Raw genomic sequence first — 22675 nt, forward strand, 5'->3', positions numbered from 1 at the left:
GTAAGCACATGCATTTCTATTATTCCCCAAATAGAAAGTCCAGAGCTAAAGCCTGATGTCAAGCTAAAAGAAACCAAAAGGAAACGAGTGGAAACGGAAAATCATAAGTCAAAAAGAAAGAAACTAAATGAGTATTCAGAAAGTCCAAAAAAGATAAATTGCAAACCAAAAGAACTTAACAAAAGGAATAACTCCACTGGGATAAAACTGGATTCTTCCAAAGGTCTATATTCTAAAACATCCAGGAAGAAACAAACTACTTTGAGTATAACGTGTAAAGTGGAAACAGAAGCAGAAGATTCTGGTATTCTGCAAATAGATGATGACAAAGAATCTACATCAGAAATATCTTCTCTTCCTGGTAAATTAAATTTTCTCCCTCTGGTTCTAGAATTCTTGTTTTTTTTAACCTCTCACTTCCCTCTTTTTTAATATATGCTTATTGCAACATTCAAACCTATGTGTATAAAATAAGAATGGAAACCTTACTGATTAGTCTTACAGATCACATTTAACAGATTGGTGTTTGGTCTTTGATTTTTCTGTGCTTCCGTAAATACATAAGCTTTTTTAAAAACCTGGGATAACACTATACATATTATTTTACACCCATTTCTCATGTCTTTGACATGTTCCTGCTCAGGCTATTTAGCTTTTCCAAAGTAACCTATTGAATTGATTAATTCATCTATTTATATAGCGTTAGAGTAGGTTTTGATATTCATACAGCAAGTGTCCCATCGTTTTTAAACACAATTGTCATGCACTTTACTAAAAGAACTACCCCCGTAAATCCATTGGAGTGTTGATTTTGCATTGGTTTATAGATTAATTTGGAGCGAATTGGCATCTTTATAACTTTAATTATTCTCAATTAAGATACAATACATTTCTCCTTTTACCCAGAATGACTTAGTTGGACGTTTTCATGTTTTTTTCCAGTGGTCGGGGAGGCTCCACTAAAATTATGCTGTCTTTGTTCTTTAGATATTTTTTATGGTACAAATTACTTTTCATGTTTCTTGAGTGGTTATTAAAAATTTAAATGTGTACTTTTAAACTTTACGTACATGAGACTGTGGTGGTTAGTTTTTAAGGGGGCATTTGATGTGGAGAATTTTGAATGTAATACGTTTTAAAATTGACTTTTTGGCATTTTGTAAATATAAATATTTGTACATACAGTTATTACATGAAACAATAATGTTAATGTCTAAGAAAATATGCTTATGTCAAGGAACAAATACTTTAATGTATATTTTTTGCTTTAGATTCTGGAACTGAAGACATGCTTTGGACAGAAAAGTATCAACCTCAGAACGCCAGTGAACTTGTAGGCAATGAGCTAGCTATAAAAAAGTTACATAGGTTGGTAAAATTTGTAAAGGAAATGAGAAATAGTTTATGAATCGTTTTATTATTTTATTTTATTATAAAATCTAGAAATATAAAGTAATACAGTACCTGTAAAATCTTTAAAATTTTTTTTTAAAGTTTTTAAGTGAAAAGTAAGTATCCTTGATTCATCATGCTGTCTGTTAGGGTAGTGGTTCGCAAACTTTTTGATCATTGGCTTAGGATTGGCAGGTAAAATATAGGGCTCCCAGTTGAATTTGAATTTCAGATAAGCAATGAATAATTTTTTAATGTGAGTATATCCCAAGCATTATCTGTGTTTATCTGAAATTTGGATTAGGCTGGGTATCCTGTGTTTTTATTTCCTAATTCTGGCACTCCTACTCAGGACCCCTTTGCACTCTTAAAAATTGTAATTTAGACCCCCAAGTACTTCTGTTATACCCATGGACATTTATGTATTAGGAGTTGAAAGAGACATTTAAAGCCTAAGATGTCAAGCACATGTTCATTAGCCGTTGGGTGATGTTATCATACGTCCTGTAGCCTCTGAACAGTACACCAGTTAGAGAATGAGAGTGGAAAAGGCAAACAACTGGCTTGGCGTTGTTGGGAAACAGTTTTGACCCCGAGGATCCCCTGAAAGGGTCTTGGAACCTCCCTGAACCCCATTTGAGAGCAACTAGTCTAGGACACTCTCATGATGAAAAGCAAGCCCCTCTATTAATGTCTAGTCAGTACAGGCCTTACCAGGAGAAGGAGGCTTTCCTCAGCCTCACTTGGTAAAGGTGGAGGCATACTTGTCTTCACGATCCTGGGTTTTTTGGACTCAGTATCCTTGGAGAGATCTTGATGAAAGTGTGCAGGGAAATGAAGTATCCCTCTCTTTTCCTCAGTGGTAAATCCACTATTAAAGGTTTCTTGTAAACATGTATGCATATATTAGTTTCTTCCTAACAAATGAGATCATATTACTACTAATTCAGGTCCATAATCCTTTGTCTACATTTCCCATATCCAAAAAGTTCTGAAAACTGAAAGCTTATTAGCTTTGTTACATAAAGTTTACTATGGTTTTTATTGATCCCACTTTGTACTTCATACATTTTTTTAAAAATGTAAATATTAAATGATTATGGATGTACTGCCACAGACCCCTTTAGAGGTATTCTGTAATATGTGGTATGTGTACCAAATTACCTTTCCAATATCTGAAAAATTCTGAATTCTAAAACTCACCTGTCCCAAAGGATTTCTTGTAAGGACTTGTAATCCATAATAAGAGTTAACACCTTGAGCTTGACATGGTTCTAAGTATTTGCATTGTTCTTAGCTCATTTAATCCTTCAAACAATATGAGGGTAAATGTGCTGTCCTTATCTCAGATGGGGAATGAGGCCTAGAGAGGTTGAGAGGTTGAGTTATTTGTCTAAGGTCACACAGCTAGAAAGTGGTGGAGCTGGAATTTAAATTCAGGTAGTCTAGCGCCAGACTAGAACTTAATCTTTCTTATACTTAGCATTATATATTAGACATCTTTCATGTTATCGCACAATCCACCTAAGTTTTTTTTAGTTGCTCTGTACTGGTGTCTTATATGAGTGTACCGTAATGATGTGCTTTTTTTTCCCCTACTGATGTTCTATTAGGATTTTTCTTTTAGAGGCTAATGTAAACAATGTTGCAGTGAATATGCTTGCACATATAGTCTTGTATATTTAGGCAAAAATTACTTCACTTTAAAATATTCATGTTCATATAAAAATGTTTTACTATTTAGTTGATTCAAAAGTGCTATGGAGTACTTAAAAACTAACAATATGCCATATCCTCCCCCTCCCCCCTGTGCTAAATCATCTCAAAATATAGTCTAAAAGATACCTATATTCTATGAATTACTTTCATTAACATACATTTTCTTATGGCAGTTGGTTGAAAGACTGGAAAAGAAGAGCTGAGTTGGAAGAAAAACAAAATTTGAAGGGAAAAAGAGATGAGAAACAGGAAGGTATTTTGAGTCATGTTTTTTACATTTCACTGACATTTATTTGAAGTTAGATTAGTTAAAAACTTTTATAAAGTTTCTTAATTGGTATTTTGTATTTGGTTTTCTAGTTTTTGTCCATTAAATTTCCAGCCTTTATTGGAAAGAAGTTTGTGGGATTTGATCATTGGGTTTGGTGAGGTAGATTTGCTGCCTAAGCAATTATCATCTGATGTGCATTTGAATTATTTTTCAGATCTGTCGGATAGAATAGACTTTAAAGGCAGTTCAGATGAAGAAGAGAATCGCCTTTGCAATACTGTTCTTATAACAGGGCCAACGGGAGTGGGGAAAACTGCTGCCGTATATGCTTGTGCTCAGGAGCTTGGATTTAAGGTTAGTAATAGCTACAGTGGAGCAGTGTGAGTGTAGTAATTGAATGAAAAGAAAATATAAACCATTGTGTCTTTTTTCATACATTCTTTTAGATATTTGAAGTGAATGCCTCTTCTCAGCGCAGTGGAAGGCAAATTCTGTCTCAACTGAAGGAAGCCACTCAGTCCCATCAAGTAGACAAGCAAGGTGTAAACTCACAAAAACCTTGTTTTTTTAATAGCTACAACTTAGGCAAGTCACCAAGTAAGTACAGTGTTTTCTTTGCCATACCTTTTTAAAAAAATCAAGTCTAAGAAAGAAAATTTTAAATTAGCATTTTAATACCCATTTTTAATCTTTTCCTACATATACACATGCCTTTAAAATTTTTCCTGGACTCTGTGAAAACAAATGTCAAGACCATCATATAATTTTACCCGTATAGACTTTAATAGGTATCTCTAACTGATAAGGACTTTTTAAAAAACAACCACAGTATCATAATCAGATAAAATTAAAATTTATATCTAATAAAATTAATCATATACCTTAATTTGATCTAATACATAGTCTAATTTCAGTTTTCTGTTGTTTCAAATGGTTTGTTCAAATCAGAATCCCAAACGGGCCCACATCTTACATTTGATTAATGTCTCTTAAGTTTCTTTTAATCTCTAGCAATTCCCTCACCCTTTCTTTTCATATCATTTAGTTGAAGAACATGGGTCATTTGTCATAAAATTTCTCACGTTCTGGATTTGGCTGATTGTGTCTTCATGGTATTAGCATATTCCTCTTCCCTATATATCTTACAAACTGGCGGTTCGGATCTGTGGCCTGATTACATTCAGGTTCCGTTTTGGGGTTAGCATATATATTAGGTTGGTGCAAAAGTAATTGCCGTTTTTTTGCAATTTTTTTTTATCCCTTTAAACCTCAGTTACTTTTGCACCAACCTACTGCATAAGCGGGGCTGTATGTATTTCCTATAGCATCATAACAGGAGATACATAACGACTGGTCATCCCACTTTTAGTGATATTAAAATTGATTGATGAGTTTAATTGTTTTCATTTGAATCCATCCATTATCAAGTTCTTTATCACTCTCTTATTTAATGGTATTTTGGAGCCATGAATGATCTTTGTCTAGTAGACTCATTTCATAGGGGTTAAAAAATGGTGATTTTGTAATTCACTCAACCTTTCTTAATTTATTAGAATTCTAAGAAGCACTATTTCTCATCAACTTCTTGGATACTTTGAAATACAGTCTGTACAGGAAAGGCATGAGAAATGCTTCCTTCTTTCCTTTTACTTACCAGTTCTTAGAATAACGGTGCCCTAGTCTCTGAAGTGAACCAGTGAGTTTTTGTATAGTTTTATTTATTTATTTTTTTAGTATTACTGTGAACTCATGGATTTGTATTTATTTAACGTGTATCAATCCTTTGTGTTCCTTTTTCTGTGCTGCTTTTAAGATTTTCTCTTTATCACTAGTTTTAAGCGCTTGTGATCATAATATACATTGGTGTATATTAAAATATTTCATGTGCTTGGGGGTTTGTTGGGTATTTTGTATGTATGGGCTTATAGTTATGACATTTAGAAAAATTCTAACCATTGTTTTTTTTTCTTTTTTATTAAAATACATTTGGCATATAACATTGTGTAAATGTAAAGTGTATAATGTGTTAATTCAATACTTTTACATATTGTAATGTTTGCCATTGTATCCATAATTAGCACCTCTATCACGTTACATAATTATCATTTCTTTTTAGTGATTGGAATAATATAGTCACTCAGGAAGTTTGATGATTGTAATATAATATCATTGTCTGTATTCACTATATGTACTATACATTAGATCTCTAGGATTTATTACTCATTGCAAGTTTGTACCCTTAAATGTCTGTCCTATCCGCCCACTACTATCCTCTGGTAACCACCATTTTACTCTCGACCTTTATGAGGTTGGCTTTTTTAGATTACACATATAAGTGATATCATAAGTACTTGTCTTTCCCCGTGTCATTTATCTCACTTAGCATAATGTGCTCAAGGTCCATCCGTGTTGTCATAAATGGCAGGATGTCCTTCTTTCTCATGTCTGAATAATATTCCATTGGGGATATACCAGGGGTGCCCAAAAAATGTATATAAGTGGACACTTTTGTCAACGTTGCTCAAGCAGTAGTTCACCATAATCAGAAGTGTCTGGACGCTGGTGGTAACCACTTTGATCACCTCTTGTAATTGCAGAAGTCAAATGTGACTTGTATTCATCTTTTGTTATCGGTATATATTGAGTATTACAATTTTAATAGTTTTTTTCTTTCTTAAAATGTGTATACATTTTTTTGGCACCCTCTGTATCTCCTTTATCCATTTATTTACTTATGGGCAATTAGGTTGTTTCCAGACCTTGGCTATTGTGAATAATTCTGCAGTAAATATGAGAATACATATATCTTTTCGATATCCTGTTTTCGTTTCCTTTGGACATATACCCAAAAGTGGAATTGCTGGATCTTATCATAGATTTTTTTTTTAACTTTTTATTTATTTTAAGTGTGTTTCTCCAGGACCCATCAGCTACAAGTCAAGTAGTTGTTTCAATCTAGTTGTGGAGGGCACAGCTCACAGTGGATCATGTGGGGATCGAACTGGCAACCTTGTTGTTAAGAGCACAGTGCCCTAACCAACTGAGCTGACTGGCCACCCCTCGTAGATATATTTTTAATTTTTTGAGAAATCTTCATATTGTTTTCCATAGTGGCTGAACTAACGGTGTGCAAAGGTTCCCTTTTCTCCACATCCTTGCTAACAATTACCTCTTCAAATATTTTTTTATGTCCTGCACTCCTTCTTTGGCAACTCCAGTTATGTATATTTTAGATCACTTGAACTCTTCTTACAGCTCACTTATTATTTGTTCAGCTTTTCAGTCATTTGCCCCTCTGTGTTTTGTTTGGGATAGTTTCTATTACTATTTATTCAAGTTCACAAATCTTACTTTTGCAGTATATAGTATGCTGCCAGTACCATCCAGTATATTTTTCATTTCACACATTATAGTTTTCATTTCTAGATGCTTGATTTAGGTCCTTTTTATATCTTCTGTATTACCATGCCCAATCTTTCCTATCAGTTTTTGAACATGAAATACAGTTATAAAAACTGTTTTATTGCTCTGATCTAATTCTATCATCTGTGTTATTTCTGACATGGTTTCAATTGATTGATTTCCCCCACCCTGACCCCCGTTGCCCCGCCATGATTGATTATTTTCTTGCTTTTTTGGATGCCTGATCATTTTGCTTATATGTCAGACTTTGTGTAGTTTATCTTGTTAGATGCTGGATATTTCTGCATTCCTGTAATTATTCTTGAATTTTATTCTGTGATGCAATTAAGCTACATTGAAAGTTTGATCTTTTCAGATCTTTTATGCTGTATTAAGTGAGAACATAGCAGCATTCAGTCTGGAGCTAATTTGACCCCATTACTTAGGCAAAGTCCTTCTGAGTACTCTGTTCAATGTCCCATTAATTAGGAAGTTTGCCATTCTGTCTAGTGGGAAGAGTAACTTTCCCAACTCTCTGTGAGCCTTGCAGGTTATTTCCTCCAAACCTTCACTGATCATTACTCAACTGAAGACTTGAGTGGGAACTTCTGCAGATTTCCAGAGCTCTCTGTGTAGCTCTCTTCTCTTTGGTATTCTGTCATATGAACTCTATCTCCCTTGCCTTCCTAGGACTCCCAAGTTCAGTCTCCACAACTCAGAGAAACCTCTGCACTGAGTTCCCCCTCCTCACTGTGGCCTGGAAATTCTCTCAAGGCAGTAAGCTAGGCAATCTCTAGGGTTCACCTTATTTGCTTCTTATCTCTCAGACATCACTGTCCTTTGTTGCATGGTATTCAAAGTCTTGAAAAGCATTGTTTCACATATTATTTTCAGTGTTTTGTTGTTATTTCAGATGGGTGGGTAAATCCAATCTGTATCTTGGCCAGGAGCAGAAACCTATCTGTTTTTTTCTTTTTGTGCTCATGATACCTCATCTACGGCTAGCAGGAAACATTTTTCATTTGGATTGTGTCCTTTTGACATAGCCCCAGAAAGGTTAGATATTTCTCTTGCTTTCTGGCTTGTTAAGATGTCCCACACCTAGGGGGCGGCCGGATGGCTTGGTTGGTTAGAGCACGAGCTCTCAACAACAAGGTTGCCAGTTCAATTCCCACGTGGGCCAGTGAGCTGCGCCCTCCACAACTACATTGAAGACAATGGGCTGCCACTGAGCTTCCAGAGGGGCACCTGATGGCTCAGTTGGTTAGAGCGCGAGCTCTCACCAAGAAGGATGTCGGTTCAATTCCCTCCATGGGATGGTGGGCTGTGCCCCCTGCAACTAAGATTGAAAACAGCAACTGGCTTGGGGCTGAGTTGCACCCTCACAACTAGGTTGAAGGACAATAACTTGGAGCTGATGGGCCCTGGAGAAACACACTGTTCCCCAATATTCCCCATAAAATTAAAAAAAAAAAAAAAATGATGCCCCCAACCTAGAATTAGCTATTTCTCCAAGGAACTGACCTTTTGGTGGAAAATTTTTTTGAAAGAATATACTGATAAAATTTAGCCAAGTACTTATGAATATCTTTTTTTAAAAAAATTTTATAGTAATTCAGAAGATGAAGATGAAGTTTTTTTTCTTCTTTTTAAATTTATTTTTTAAGTGTGTTTTTCCAGGACTCATCAGCTCCAAGTCAAGTAGCTGTTTCAATCTAGTTGTGGAGGGCGCAGCTCACAGTGGCCCATGTGGGGATCGAACTGGCAACCTTGTTGTTAAGAGCATCGCGCTCTAACCAACTGAGCTAACCGGCTGCCCCACTTATGAATATCTTAAAGTGAAAATTGGTGTATATTTTCTAAAACCAATCTTTGGACTGATGGCAGTCCATGATCAAGCAATCCTTGGTTCATGACAAAAGTAGAAAAATAAGGACAGACTCGTGAGTTTTTTAACAAATTGAAATCTTTTCAATATGAAGAAATATTTTTTATTTTAAGATTATCCATCTCTTACCTTGTGTTAAAATGCCCTGTTTTTATGATGTCTATGATAATTTTTTCAAACTCAAAATTTTCAATAAGTATTTCAAACATCTATAAGATGCAAGGTATATAATAAGATCTGTGGAGACAGGGTATGCAAAAAAAAAAGAATAGGACACAGCCATGGAATTGTGCTCATAAGATGGTATGTGTAGGCGATTCTGCTCCGCAGCCGTATGATGATAATTAGGACATGTAAGGACTGAATCAGGGTTCTTAGAGGGGAGAAAAGGACATGCTCTGGAATAAATGCTGGGCGCCATCGGCTTCTGGGTTGGGAGAGATCAGCCACTTATTTTTTAACTTTGTATCCATCCTCCACAGCACCTTTAGAAAAACATGTTTACTTGCAGTATCAATTTACTGTAAGGCTAAGCTGAAGTTGGACAACAAAGTTCTGTAATGTGCTCAGTATGTACCGTTATCACTTTCCCTCTAGCTTTTTCTAACCTCACATAGGTGTAGAGAAATCAGTGGAGGGATTATTATTATTTGCTTCAAGAATGTACGTTTGGTTTTACTTTCTCTACTGATAGAATAACTAACAATACAGTAATATTTGAGTGTACAGAGTATTTGAATGTAAGAATGAGAAAATTTCTGTATCTTTGATTTTTAACTGATAAGAGTGGAAATATAGACTGTGGATAACTCAGTTTTGCTATTTGTTTAATTTTTAAAATATTTATCTTTAAGTGCAATTTGTTTTTGGCAGAAAAATTAAGTTCTCCTAAGAAAGTTGTTACATCACCAAGGAAACTTCCTCCACCATCACCACAAAGTAGTGGACCAAAGCGAGCACTTCCACCTAAAACTTTGGTAAATTATTTTAAAGTGTCTTCCAAGCCAAAAAATAATGAAGAAATAGGAGAACTTCTGGAAAATAATAAAGGTAAGACATTAAATTGAGAAAATAAATTTGACATTTTTAATACTAATGACCCTGATCCATACATTCATGAGTTCCTATTGCTCTTTATTAAACCTAGTGATGCTGAAGGTCCTCCATACAGGAGTTTGATATTTTGTTTCAGTTTTTTGTTTTGTTTTGTTTTTATAAAGTTTTGGGGGGGGAATATTGGGGAACAGTGTGTTTCTCCAGGGCCCATCAGCACCAATTCGTTGTCCTTCAATCTAGTTGTGGAGGGAACAGCTCAGCTCCAAGTCCAGTTACCATTTTCAATCTTTAGTTGCAGAGGGCGCAGCCCACCATCCCATGGGGGAATAGAACCAGCAACCTTGTTGAGAGCTCCTGCTCTAACCAACTGAACCATCTGGCCACCCACTTTGTTTCAGTTTTGATAGAGGATTTCAGTTTGAGCTTATCTGTGGAAATATCCACTGTCCTATTACAAGTGGATTTTACATAAAATATTAATATTTTATTTACACAGGAATCAAAACGTTTTTTGAACAGAAACAAATTATTCAGACTAAATCTACAAACACAACTAATTCAAATGTCAAAGAATTTGGAGCTGAGGAACCCAGCAAGAAAAATGCAACATCTCTCATTCTTTTTGAGGAGGTAGGGTTACAGAGGTATACATTTATGCTATCTCATGATAAAAACTTATTCTAAAGATGATTGTATGTGTTGCTGTAAAGTATTATAAAATAGCCAAGAAAGTCAGGAATACTTGTATCTACTTAAAATGAAAGCAAGGAAAATTGTAAACCATAGAAGAATTTTTCTGGAAGATGATTAATGCAATCCTGGGTTATTAATTATTGTTCAATGATTTTAGAAATGATTCTGACTCACACTTACCCAGTTACAGGTGACTGCCTTTCTTTGGTTTAATGTTTGATCTTTTTTTTTTTTTGCTTATATTGTAAGGAATTGCAAGATTTTAGCATAGGCTGAATTCACACTGTTCATAAATTCATTAATTTTGTCTCTAACAGACATATAGAGTATCTACTATATACATAACTGATATCCAGTATGTGTATTGTTACTTAATACATTAATATTCTAATAAATGATTCTTAGGTTGATGTCATTTTTGAAGAAGATGCTGGGTTTTTGAATGCAATCAAAACATTCATGGCAACAACTAAAAGACCTGTAATCCTTACTACAAGTGGTAGGTAACAATGATTATACAATTAATCACTTTTGGTTAAAATATTTTGGAAAAGCTTCTAATTTTAGGTTGAAATGTTTTTTTAAAGGTCTGCTAGAATTTAAAGCCCTTTTTTCTAAAATGAGACTCCTAGATCACTTTTTAAACTAAGAATTCTTAAAAATTTGCAATTGATTGACAGCCTTGAGTAATTATAAAATTAATATAGTACCTTGCAAATGGCAATGACTTTAAGAATGGGTACTACTTTGAATCACTATGTTGGATGTTAGGTATTTAGGAAACCAACAGCAGCCTAGAATACAGATAGCGAGAATTGTGGACTAACCCGTGAAGGGGCTTTGGTAGGGGAAATAACATATCCTTCTCTTTGCCTCTTCCTCATACCTACAATTAGATCACCAATCCTCATTTGTTGGTCACAATTTTTTATGGAACCCAACCTTTCTGCAGTTCATTAATATTGAACTTAGCCATTCCTTAATCCCTCATACCACTTTCATATGGATTATTACCTATTATAGCTAAAGTAAACCATCATCAGCCTAACAGAATCGGTCTACCTTCCTAATAATTAGCATTCAGTGTTTAATTTTAAAACTCATATAATTTCTTTATTTTATTATAAATAGTGCATTATAATATTGTTTTCTAACATTTTTCATTGCAAATGTTCAGTATACTACCTCTGCTATGGATTTCTATAGGAAAATGTGTTTGTTAGACTCCACTTACAAATTAAAGGCCCATTTGACAGTTTTTGTACTCTAAAAATTATAGTAATCACATTAGATGGTAGTTTAATTAAAAGATCATAGCTACTTTAGGTCAAAAATAGAAATTCAATTTCTGTCATTTTATAGTTGACATGATACTTTATTTTTATTACTGATAAAATAACAGAATATTTCCATAGAAAAAGTATAACTAGAAAAAGTAATTTCTTGGTCTTCATGTTTAAAAAAATTTTTTTTTCCTATAGATCCAACATTTAGTTTAATGTTTGATGGCTGCTTTGAAGAAATTAATTTCAATACTCCTTCACTGGTAAGTTTTGAATTTTGGTGGTCATAAATTATGTGACAGAATTGTGTGAAAGGTGGTTTATTGTGATAGTTTTCATTTTAAAATGTGGTTAGTAAGGAATATGTTAAAATTTTTGAGTTTTAGGAAACTTCTGGTTATTATATTTATTTTTTTTAATTAAAATTTATTTTTCAAAATTCAAATTTTTATTAGACTCCAATGTCTATTAGGTTTTTTTCATAGTAACGGCGCTTTATTTATGTGAAATTTACATCTAGTTAAAATGCCCTTAAGTATACAATCTGATGAATATTATCATATGTAAACCTTCATGTAACCATCATCCAGATCAAAATATAGAACATTTCCATCATATCTAAAACTTCCCATGAGCCCTTTTTATTCAGCACTCCCCTCCCCACCAGAAATAACCACTATTCTAATGTATATTAACCTTAATATTAGTTTTGTTGATTCTGAAATTTTACATAATAGGAAACATTATGTGTCCTACTGTATCTGGTTTCTAACAGTTAACATTATGTTATTTATATTTATCCATGCTGTTCCACCAGTCATCTGCGTTATGTTAGTTGCTTAACTTTTAAAGAATCTGCCAAATAGGTCTTCAGTGCATGAGAATTCTGTCAGCTGTTGTCAGTCTTTTTAACTTTAGCCATGGTAGTGGGTGGGGGTGTGTGTGTATGTGTGTGTATGCTTGCTTTTGTTTTTAATAATTTTTTATTTTTCAGTTACAGTTGACATACAATATTATGTTAGGTTCAGGTATTTGCTTTTCTTAATTAGCTTTTTATTTATTTATTTTTTAGATTTTATTGGGGAATAGTGTGTAATTCCAGGACTTTTTTCCAAGTCAAGTTGTTGTCCTTTCAATCTTAGTTGTGGAGGGTGCAGCTCAGCTCCAGGTCCAGTTGCTGTTGCTAGTTGCAGGGGGTGCAGCCCACCATCCCTTGCGGGCGTCGAACCGGCAACCTTGTGGTTGAGAGCCCGCGCTCCAACCAACTGAGCCATCTGGGAGGCAGCTCAGCTCAAGGTGCCATGTTCAATCTTAGTTGCAGGGGGCAGAGCCCACTATCCCTTGCGGGACTCAAGGAGTTGAACCAGCAACCTTGTGGTTGAGAGCCCACTGGCCCATGTGGGATTCGAACCGTAACCTTCGGAGTTAGGAGCATGGAGCTCCAACCGTCTGGGCTACCAGGCTGGCCCCCACAAAGATTTTGTCTTAGAAGTTTTGTAGTTTTGACATATAGGACTTTGATTTATTTAAAGTTTTGTATGCAATATGAGGTAAGACATGAGATTTGTTTTCTCAATAGGTATCCAATTGTCCCAGCACTGTTGAAAACAATTTGTTTTTTAATAAATTACTTTCCAGTTTTGTCATAAATCAATAGACCATGTATGAGTCTAACTGTTTTCTTTATCCATGTGAAAATATGACATTGTCTTGATTGCTATAGCTCTTTAGTAAGTCCTGAAACTAAGGAGTGTAAGTCTTCTAACTTTGTTCTTTTGCAAAATTGTTTCGGCTATCATATGTCATTTATTTCTCTATTAATTTTAGAAACAGCTTGCCAATTTTTACAGTTTATTTTGGTGTTTTGATGGAAATTGCATTGAATCTGTAGCTCAATTTCAGGAGAACTGAGAGGTTTACTTTCTTTCGGCAATGTTTTGTAGTTTTCATTACACAAACCTTGCACGTATTTTGTTAAATGTAGTCTTAAGTATTTCATGTTTTATGTTTTTCTTGTAAATGGTATTTTAGGATTTCAATTTCCAATTGTTTATTGCTGGTATATAGTAATACAATCGATTTTTGTATTCTATGACCTTGCTATAAACTCATTTATTTGTTGTAGTAGTAGATTCCGTAGAATTTTCAATATTGACAGTCATGTCAGTTAAAATCACTTTTATTTCTTCCTTTCCAATCTGTATCTTAATTCCTTTTTGCCGCATTGCTGTGGTTAGTGCCAGTGTCCCGTCAGTACACTGTTGAATAGAAGTTAGAGTGGACATCTCTGCCTTGTTCCTGATGTTGGGGAAAAGCATTCATTCTTTTACCATGATGTATGATATTGGCTGTATAGACATCCTTTATCAGTTAGTTGAGAGTTTTTATCATGAGTAGGTCTGAATTTTATCAAATACTTTTTCTCTCTTTTGAGACAATCGTACAGTTTATTTTTTAATTTTGTTAATATGGTGAATGATGTTGACTGATTTTTGAATGTCAGAACAGTCTTGTATTCTTAGGATAATATGGTCATAATATGTAATGTCCTTTATCTATTTCTGGATTTGATTTGGTCATATTTTGTTAAGGCTTTTTGTGTCTACATTCATGAAGGATATTGGTGTGTAGTTTCCAGGCCACATGAAATTGCTTAGGACATATTTTTTAGTAGTTTCTATACGCATTTCTTAAATATGCATTTTTATCTTTTCACAGAGAATATAAGAACCTTGCAAAAGTGTGAGTCCACTTACCATCCCTGTATTTTTTTGTGCTTTAATTTTCAAATGTTTTACACTTACATACATATATTATAAATTCCCCCAATACAGTGCTCTCTTTTCTTTTTTGCTTTAGCCAGTCATATATGATTTAAAGAAATGAGGATAAAAAGTTGACTTTTATGTTTACCCGTATACTCATGATTTTTGATGTTTTGATTCAAGTTTTTCTTTCTTTGCAGCCTGAAGCACTTCATTAGCAATTCTTATAGAGTGGGTCTGTTGGTAATGGATTATATTAGGTTCTATTTACCTGAAAAAGTCTTTATTAACTCATTCTCAAAGGATGTTTTCCGTAGGTGTAGAAATCTGGTTTCTCAGTTTTTCCATCAGTACTTTAAAGGTATCATTCTATTGTCTGCTTACTATAAGTCAGCAATCTTTTCTTTTTTTAGCTTCATGTAATATGTCATTCTTTTTTTATGCCTTTAAGATTCTGTTTAACTTTAGTTTTCAGCAATTTGCCTGTGATGTGCTTATGTGTTATTGTTCTTCATATTTTCCTGCTTGTGTTTCTTGGGCATCTATAATCCTTAAATATATGTCATTCTTCCAACTAGGGAAATTTTTAGACTTATTTTTTCAAATTTATTTTATGCCCATTTCGTCTCTTTTCCCTCCTGGGAATTTAATTACAGGTATGTTACACATTTTACATTGTCCCATGTGTCATTGAGGCATGCTGTTCTCCCTCCCCATTTTTTTCTATTTGTACTCGATTTGATCATTTACATTGATTTAGCTTCAAGTTTATTGGTACTGATTTTCCTGACAACTCCATTATTCCATGAGTCCCATTCAGGGAAACTTTTATTCTAACATTATGGCTTTGGTTTTATAATTTCTTTTTGCTTCTTTTTCATAGTTCCTGTTTTTCTCCTGAGACTTCCTTTTTATTTTTTATTTTTTATTATAAACATGCTTTCCTTAAGCATAGTTTTACTAGCTGTTTTAAAACTCCTTGCTAATTCTAACATCTTCGTCATCTTGTGATCAGTCTCCACTGACTGTCTTGTCTCTGCGGTATTGGTTACTTTTCCTGTTTCGATATATGCCAGTCATTTTAGATTTTTTTATCCTGCATTTTGTGACACATTGTAGATACTCTGGTTTCTGTTATGTTCCTCTGAACAAGTATTCTTCTGTAGTATGTAGCAGCTAAAATTTCTGTATTTTGAGACAGGCCCACACACGTGATGTTCAAACATCAACCAGTGATTGGTATTCTCTAGAATTTCAGTTTCTCTACTCTCATGGACCTCCCCTCTCACTTTCCTGCTTCTGTGATCATCCAAAACTCTGTCCTCTGGTTCAAGCCAGCAACACTGAGTTTCTCTCTGAGGTTTAGCCACACTGCTGCTGTGTGCCCTTAGTCAAAAATCAATTTTAAAAGGGGTACGAGGGACTGGGGATCCTAGTGTTGATTTCCCTTTGGTTGCTCTCTGGCCTTCCGGTAGTTGGTTTTTTAAGTTGATTACTGAGTTTATAGTTATTATCGATGGCAGGGTTTGTCTGATAATAGGTATTCCTTTGATATTGAAAGCAGAATTCAAAGTTTGTGGGAAGCAGAAGTCCCAGAGTGTGCAGGAGTAATGTATGTGTGTGTGTGTGTGTATCTATACCAAAGTTTTCATAGGGGAAATTTTTTAAATTGTCTTATTTATTACTATAAAGTAAAAATGCTAGTAGTAGTCTTGTAAAATCTATGAAATGTAAATACAGTTTTATTTGTTTTTTAGGTAAAAAGCTTTCCATAAACAATAGGAAGCAAATTTTTCATGTTTTGTTGTTTTACAAAAAAATATTATAGCAATATTAATGGAACCCTAAAATGAAAAAATTTACTTGGTCCATTTACCCCCAACAAATCACGTTTTTAAATTTTTTTCTATTTTGTGTTTACATACATTTATGCTTTTATGCGTGCATTGATATAATTCTCTAACTCTGGTTTTTAAAAATTATGTTTTTCAGTATTATCATAGTATTTATATTTATAATCTAATGGCTATAAAATATTCCATTAAGTTGTGCCATTATTTAATCCTAAGAGATTTATTTTCTCAAGGTTTAATAAAATTCTCTCCAGGGTTCAGGTTGGAGACTCTATAACAGTTTCCTTGCTTCTTAGATAAATACAATTAATGAAAGTATATGTAAATGTTTTTAATTTGGTAGTATATTCCTTTATATTTTTCCAGATCAGTTTTATTTCTCAATAGGTGCTTAAAGTACTGTAAATTTTAGCAAAATTTGTCTACTTTTAGACATGTATTATTGGTTAACTGCAACTGACCATGTTTCTTTTCTCTCTCCCTCTCTCCCTCTCCCTCTCTCTCTCTCTCTCAGCTAAATGTTGCCAGCTACCTACAGACGATCTGCTTAACTGAGAATTTTAGAACTGATGTAAAAGACTTTGTAACATTGTTAACGGCAAATACTTGTGATATCAGGAAAAGTATCCTTTACTTACAATTTTGGATTAGAAGTGGAGGTGGATTTTTAGAAGAAAAGCCATTATCCTTTTGTCGTAAGTTGATCTCTTATAAAAGAAATTTCTATAATGGGACCCTATGTTAAAATATATGCTACACCAAAATATTTGAAACATTATAAAAATTTTGAGCATCCAGGTATCACTTTAATCTTAGAAATAAACATACATATGTCAACTGTGTTGATGAAAAGTTTTGTAAACATTAAATGTGGGTAGATAGAATTAAACTGAATATAGAACAAATTGTTACTGATACATTTATAAACACATAGTTTCTTATAAACAAATAGAATTCTATTATTTAGCAAATTCCTTTTATCACTTACTAAAAATATTGGTGATTCTACCATATATAAAAATTGTTTTTGTATGACTGTGTTGTAAATTCCTTTTTAGCTCCTTCAATAATATATAATTCTATTTTTCCTAAGAGCTTCATTTTTCCAGAAATGCTTTATTTTATTATCGATCTTCATTCATCATTACCTATTTCAAGTCACAGACATTTACTGAGTACTTCCATACCAGGTCCTGTGAATAAGACATGGTTCCTTCCCTGAAGAAGTTCATAGTTTGTGGTTTCCATGCTCCATGGTCACAGTTCTATAGTTACAGATCTGACTCTGAGAAATACACAAGTATTTAAATAAAATCAAGGTGAAGTTCTGTAATATTAATCCCCTATCCTTTTTTTATTTTGATTAGTTCAAAATTTTAATCTTTTTCAAGGTAGACAAATATATATTTAATTCAACAGAGACTGGTAATTTTCACTATTTCTTAGAAGTAAATATAATAAATAAGACATGAAAAGTAACCTGTTACAAAAACAAATTAGTTAATAACTATCACAAAGACAAACTAAATATATCATTGTTTCTTTTCTTAAAGATCTTATGTGCATTTCATTCCTGTCTTTAAAAAAACAACACAGATAACTCATTGGAAATTAAAACGTGCAGAATTATGTAAAGTAAAAAATAAAAGATCTTCCTCACTTCTTAAAGGTAGCCACTGTTAGACCTTTTTCTATGCATATACAAATATTGCTACCTACTTATTTAGCAAAATTAACCAATACTGTATATATTGTTAAACAGTTTGCTTTTTTCACTCAACAATTTATTGTCAGTACTTATAGTTCTACTCCCCTCTATTTTCACAGCTGCATGCTATTCCATAATATAAAGTAGATACAACATAATCTAATTAACCGTTACCTATTTGGGGACATTTAAGTTATCTTCAGTTTGCCATTAAAAGTATGCAATGAATATCTTTATACATACATCCTTAAGCATATCTGTGAGTTCTTCTGTTGGAGAGAATTCTACAAATGTGGTTGCTGGGCCAAAGGCTATACAGATAGAGAAGGTGCCAAAAAAAATGTATACATATTTTAAGAAAGGAAAAAACTATATTAAAATTGTAATACTCAATATACCGATAACAAAAGATGAATACAGGTCATGTTTGACTTCTGCAATTACAAAAGGTGCTCAAAGGGGTTACCATCAGTGTAATTGTAGTACAGTTTTTTCCTTTCTTAAAATATGTATACATTTTTTTTGCCATCCTTTGTATACACATTTTACATTTTGATAGGTATCACTAGGTTGCCTTCCAAAGATAATTGTATGAGTATATATTCCCACCAAGAATATATGATGGCTTTTTTATATGTCTACCTTTGACAAAACTAGGTTATCAGTTATTTTAATTTGCCAATTTAAAAGGTGAAAAACAAGCAGTATCTTAGTTTGCATTTCCATGATCACTAGTGAAATTGCACATTTTTTTATGAGTTTATTAGATATTTATATTTCTTCTGTGACTTGTCTTTTTATAATCCTTGCACTTTTTTCTGTTGGATTGTTTTGTAAGCCCATCACCACCACCTCATGTAGCTTACGTTTGCTAGAAAAGTTTGTATTGTACTATTTATTAATTAAATACATATGTGGAGAAGAACAAAAGGAAGGTATAGGATCAAAATATGCCGAAAGAGCTTAGATTTTAAATAATTGTTTGCTACAATTTGTTAAAAATATGGATAGCTAAGACGTTTTTTGATTAATTTTGCAGGAGGAAATGGCAGAAATGTACAACTTGTTTGCTGTGAAGATGGTTCTGATTCCAAAAACAACCCTAAAAATACTAAAAGGAACCCTGCACACCTTCCCAAATGTGACACTGGCTGTGCTGAGACCTTGTTTGGTCTTAAGAACATTTTTTCCCCATCTGAAGACTTATTTTCATTTTTAAAGGTATTTTCAATGTCTAGTTTGGAATGTTAAATTTGTGTTCCTTTTCATCTTCTTAACACTCCTATCTTTTGAATCTTAAGGTTGACTTAAATTTACTTATAATTTTTATAGACTTCAGATATCTGATTGTAACACATTGTACCTCTTTGACAAATGGTGCATAGGCATTGCTTTAAATGCATATTACAGTATGTGGAATAAAACTTAGAAATATTTCAAATAAAAAAGACAATTTCAGAAAAGTATTTCTTAGATGAATGAGCCTCTGATTATTGAATTGGGGTATATACTGAATATTAGATAATATAATTCTTTAAATTAACAGTCTAAATTTATTTTTTAGATTCATACTATTTTGATGTATTAAGGAACTATAGGTTAGTAAAATTATGAGGGGTAGTGACTCTGAAGAAAGAATACAGATGACAGTATATTCATGTTTAAACTATGTATTGTTATAACATTTCTTTTTTGTTATAACATTTCTTTACTCGATTTTTTTCAGCACAAAATCAGAACAAAGGAAGAATGGCATAAGCTCATCCAGCTTCTTACAGAATTCCAATTGCGGAATGTAGATTTCTTATACAGTAATCTTGAGTTCATTCTACCATTACCTGTTGATATCATTCCAGAAACAGAAAACCGTTGTGATTCATCAGTAAGTGTGGACACGGGTGCAGCAACAAAAAATATGAAATGTCTTCCTAGGAAACATTCTGAAAGAGAGAAGCCATTGAAAAAGTCACAAAAAAAGAAACATAAGAAAAAGATGGTAATTCTAGATGACAGTGACTTATTTGACACTGGATTGGATTTTACCGATGAATTTCTTTGCCTATACCCTGCATCTTCTTCCTCAAATTCTGAAGAAAGCAAAGCCAAAGAAAGCAATCCAGAGACAAAGAAACTAAACAAAGAAACTAACATTGGACATATTCCTTGTCCTCCTAAAACACCAGCAGAAAAAAAATGTTCTGCCCTTGTTTCTCACTGTTTAAATTCTCTCACTGAGTTTATGGATAACATGTCCTTCTTAGATGCCCTTTTAACTGATGTAAGGGAACAAAAGGAACTTGGTAAAAATGACTTTAGTTGGACAAATGGAAAGGTTAAAAGTGGACTTTGTGATGAGTTTAGTCTTGAGAGCCGTGATGGATGGACTTCTCAAAGCTCTGGAGAATTAAAGGCAGCTGTAGAAGCTCTCAGCTTTACTAAGTGTTCGTCTTCTATTTCAAAAGCATTGGAAACCTTGAATTCTTGCAAGAAATTAGGCCGGGATCCAACGAAAGACCTTACATTTTATGTTTCACAAAAGCGCAACAATGTGTACTTCAGTCAATCAGTGGCTAATTTAGAGTAAGTTTTCCTTTCACTTTTTATTTTTCAATAATAAATGGTAATGGGGAAATTGTTGGGTGGTTCTTATTAATTTTGAAGTGTTGGGCTTTACTGATCATTGTAAGCCCTTGATATTGATAATGTAGTTTCTAATGAGACAGTTAAGGAGACCAGCCTGAACACTGGGAAGAAAAAGGAGAGATTAGGGTGGGCTAGAATTGGGAGACTCTTGAATAACAGGAAAGGGGGTTTGTATTTGCCATGGTAGATAACAGGTAGCCATTAGAGATTGCTCAGTGTGGGAGTGGTTGATGGGTTGAACATGATACAGGAAATTAATCTGGAATCCAATTAATCCAATCTAGACAAGCAGCAGGGAGAAGCAGAGACTAGAAAAGCTGGTTGTGTTTGGGATTGTTGCATTTTTATTGGGCATTAAAAAGTAATGCATTACTTTTAATTTACAGCTGTTCTTGGAAGAAGATAGCAGTCATTGAAAGTGTATTTTCTAGCCGATCGCTTCTGAATCTGGGTAATAGGCAAGCTAGTATTATTGAATACTTACCAACTCTTCGAAACATTTGTAGGATTGAGAAGCTAAAAGAACAAGGAAAAAGTAAAAGAAGGTAAAAGCTCTATAAAAATAACATTTTAGATAGCTATTTCAAGATTAATATTCTCATCTGGTGGAAATATAAATAGTAAATTTTATTTTTCCTTGTCATTTTGACAGGTTCCTGCACTATCTTGAAGGAATTCACCTTAACATTTCAAAAGAGACTGTGAATACTTTGGCAGCTGGCTTCCCTTAATATTCCACATTCACAATGCCTTGTACAGATTATTGTGTGATCCTTAAGATACATTTTTATATTGATTTTCATGGAGTTTATTTCTCTTAATGTACATTTAAGATAGACTATTTGTATATTTTTTATCAGTGTGCAAATATTTAAAATGAAAAAAATTTGAGTTACAAGTTGTATTTATGATGTGGTATTTGTTTTTTCTGAATTTTTTATATTAACTGATTTAGCTTTGTTAGAGTATTTTTGTATGTGAGTGAGCTTTGTATGTGAATTCTAGGAGGTAGAATTCACTAAAATATCTCTAAAGATGTTTCAGTGCTAAACTAATCCATATCTTTTCCCTTTTCTGGTACTTTTAATCAACCTCTCTCCAACCAAGTGTCAGTACTGTCAAAAGTTGTAAATATGTATCTCCTATGTGATAATCTTTTTAATGTTTTTACAATCCAGAATACAAAATTACATATATAATGCGTAAGAAAACTCCTGAGAAAATTATGTTTCATTTTCCAAAAAATTAGATCTTCCTGATAAATTTATTTTTAGTACACTCCTGCAGCATATTTTACCATTGAATCATTAAATGTTGACAAAGTGAAATCAAGAGTATGAATTATAGTTTTCATAAATGTTTTTTACCAGCCATGTATGTGATATCTTGTATATTTTGCCAATTCAAATCATTTGCCTTGTACATTTTTCTTGTATTTTTATATCATTGATGTTTTATTTCATAAAGATATTAATGATGTTAATATATCTATTTTGGACAATCCTATTCATTAAAACTGTAACAAAGGATTCAACTGAAGGATTTGTATATACTAGCCATTTTCACATCTGGGTAAATATAGATATTGTATAGGTTTGCATATAGGCTACATCTTACAGGTTTTGTCCTGTACAAAAGAGGATAAGATCTGAAGCATTTTTTTTAAGTGTATGGATTTTTTTCTAGAATACAAGAGTTCACTACCTGTAGAGCACTTAGCTGATAATTTGGTCTTTTATTAGAAAATTCTGGTACTTCTCAATAATTGAGGAACCAAGGTAAAATAACTCCATAGAATTATATAAATGATGAAAAATCAAGAAATAGGGATATTTTCCTTCCTAATAGGGACACATTCACTATCCTTTTTTTTTTAACATTTAGCAAAATTTGGGGAATTTTTTTTCTCAAATCTTAAAGGTGATAAATTCCTGTAAGATTTAGATTCACTTTTATGATAAAAGCAAGCAAATTTTGATGTTTTCAATAGCATCCTATCCGA

The 22675-nt window shown here is 33.2% G+C and overlaps 1 protein-coding gene and 1 long non-coding RNA gene across 2 annotated transcripts in view; one reads left to right on the forward strand and one right to left on the reverse strand.

Moving 5' to 3' along the window:
• Positions 1–22159, forward strand: part of ATAD5 (ATPase family AAA domain containing 5) — a 37374-nt gene extending 15215 nt beyond the window's left edge. Inside the window, exons 10-23 of the mRNA XM_019750733.2 lie at positions 35–361; positions 1272–1368; positions 3285–3364; positions 3597–3736; positions 3829–3979; positions 9546–9722; positions 10225–10358; positions 10827–10920; positions 11903–11967; positions 16837–17017; positions 19070–19251; positions 19757–20610; positions 21060–21218; positions 21326–22159. Of these exons, the coding sequence (XP_019606292.2) occupies positions 35–361; positions 1272–1368; positions 3285–3364; positions 3597–3736; positions 3829–3979; positions 9546–9722; positions 10225–10358; positions 10827–10920; positions 11903–11967; positions 16837–17017; positions 19070–19251; positions 19757–20610; positions 21060–21218; positions 21326–21404 (2720 nt within the window). The 3' untranslated portion in view covers positions 21405–22159. The remainder of the gene's footprint in view (positions 1–34; positions 362–1271; positions 1369–3284; positions 3365–3596; positions 3737–3828; positions 3980–9545; positions 9723–10224; positions 10359–10826; positions 10921–11902; positions 11968–16836; positions 17018–19069; positions 19252–19756; positions 20611–21059; positions 21219–21325) is intronic.
• Positions 17038–21224, reverse strand: LOC141568915 (uncharacterized). Its single transcript, XR_012492221.1, has 3 exons — positions 21158–21224; positions 19869–19970; positions 17038–17607 (listed from the first exon to the last, which is right to left on the reverse strand). It is a non-coding gene; the product is annotated as an uncharacterized LOC141568915 (long non-coding RNA).
• Positions 22160–22675: the final 516 nt, after the last annotated feature.

The sequence above is a fragment of the Rhinolophus sinicus genome, linkage group LG15 (genome assembly GCF_036562045.2).
Source record: "Rhinolophus sinicus isolate RSC01 linkage group LG15, ASM3656204v1, whole genome shotgun sequence".
NCBI classification, from domain to species: domain Eukaryota; kingdom Metazoa; phylum Chordata; class Mammalia; order Chiroptera; family Rhinolophidae; genus Rhinolophus; species Rhinolophus sinicus.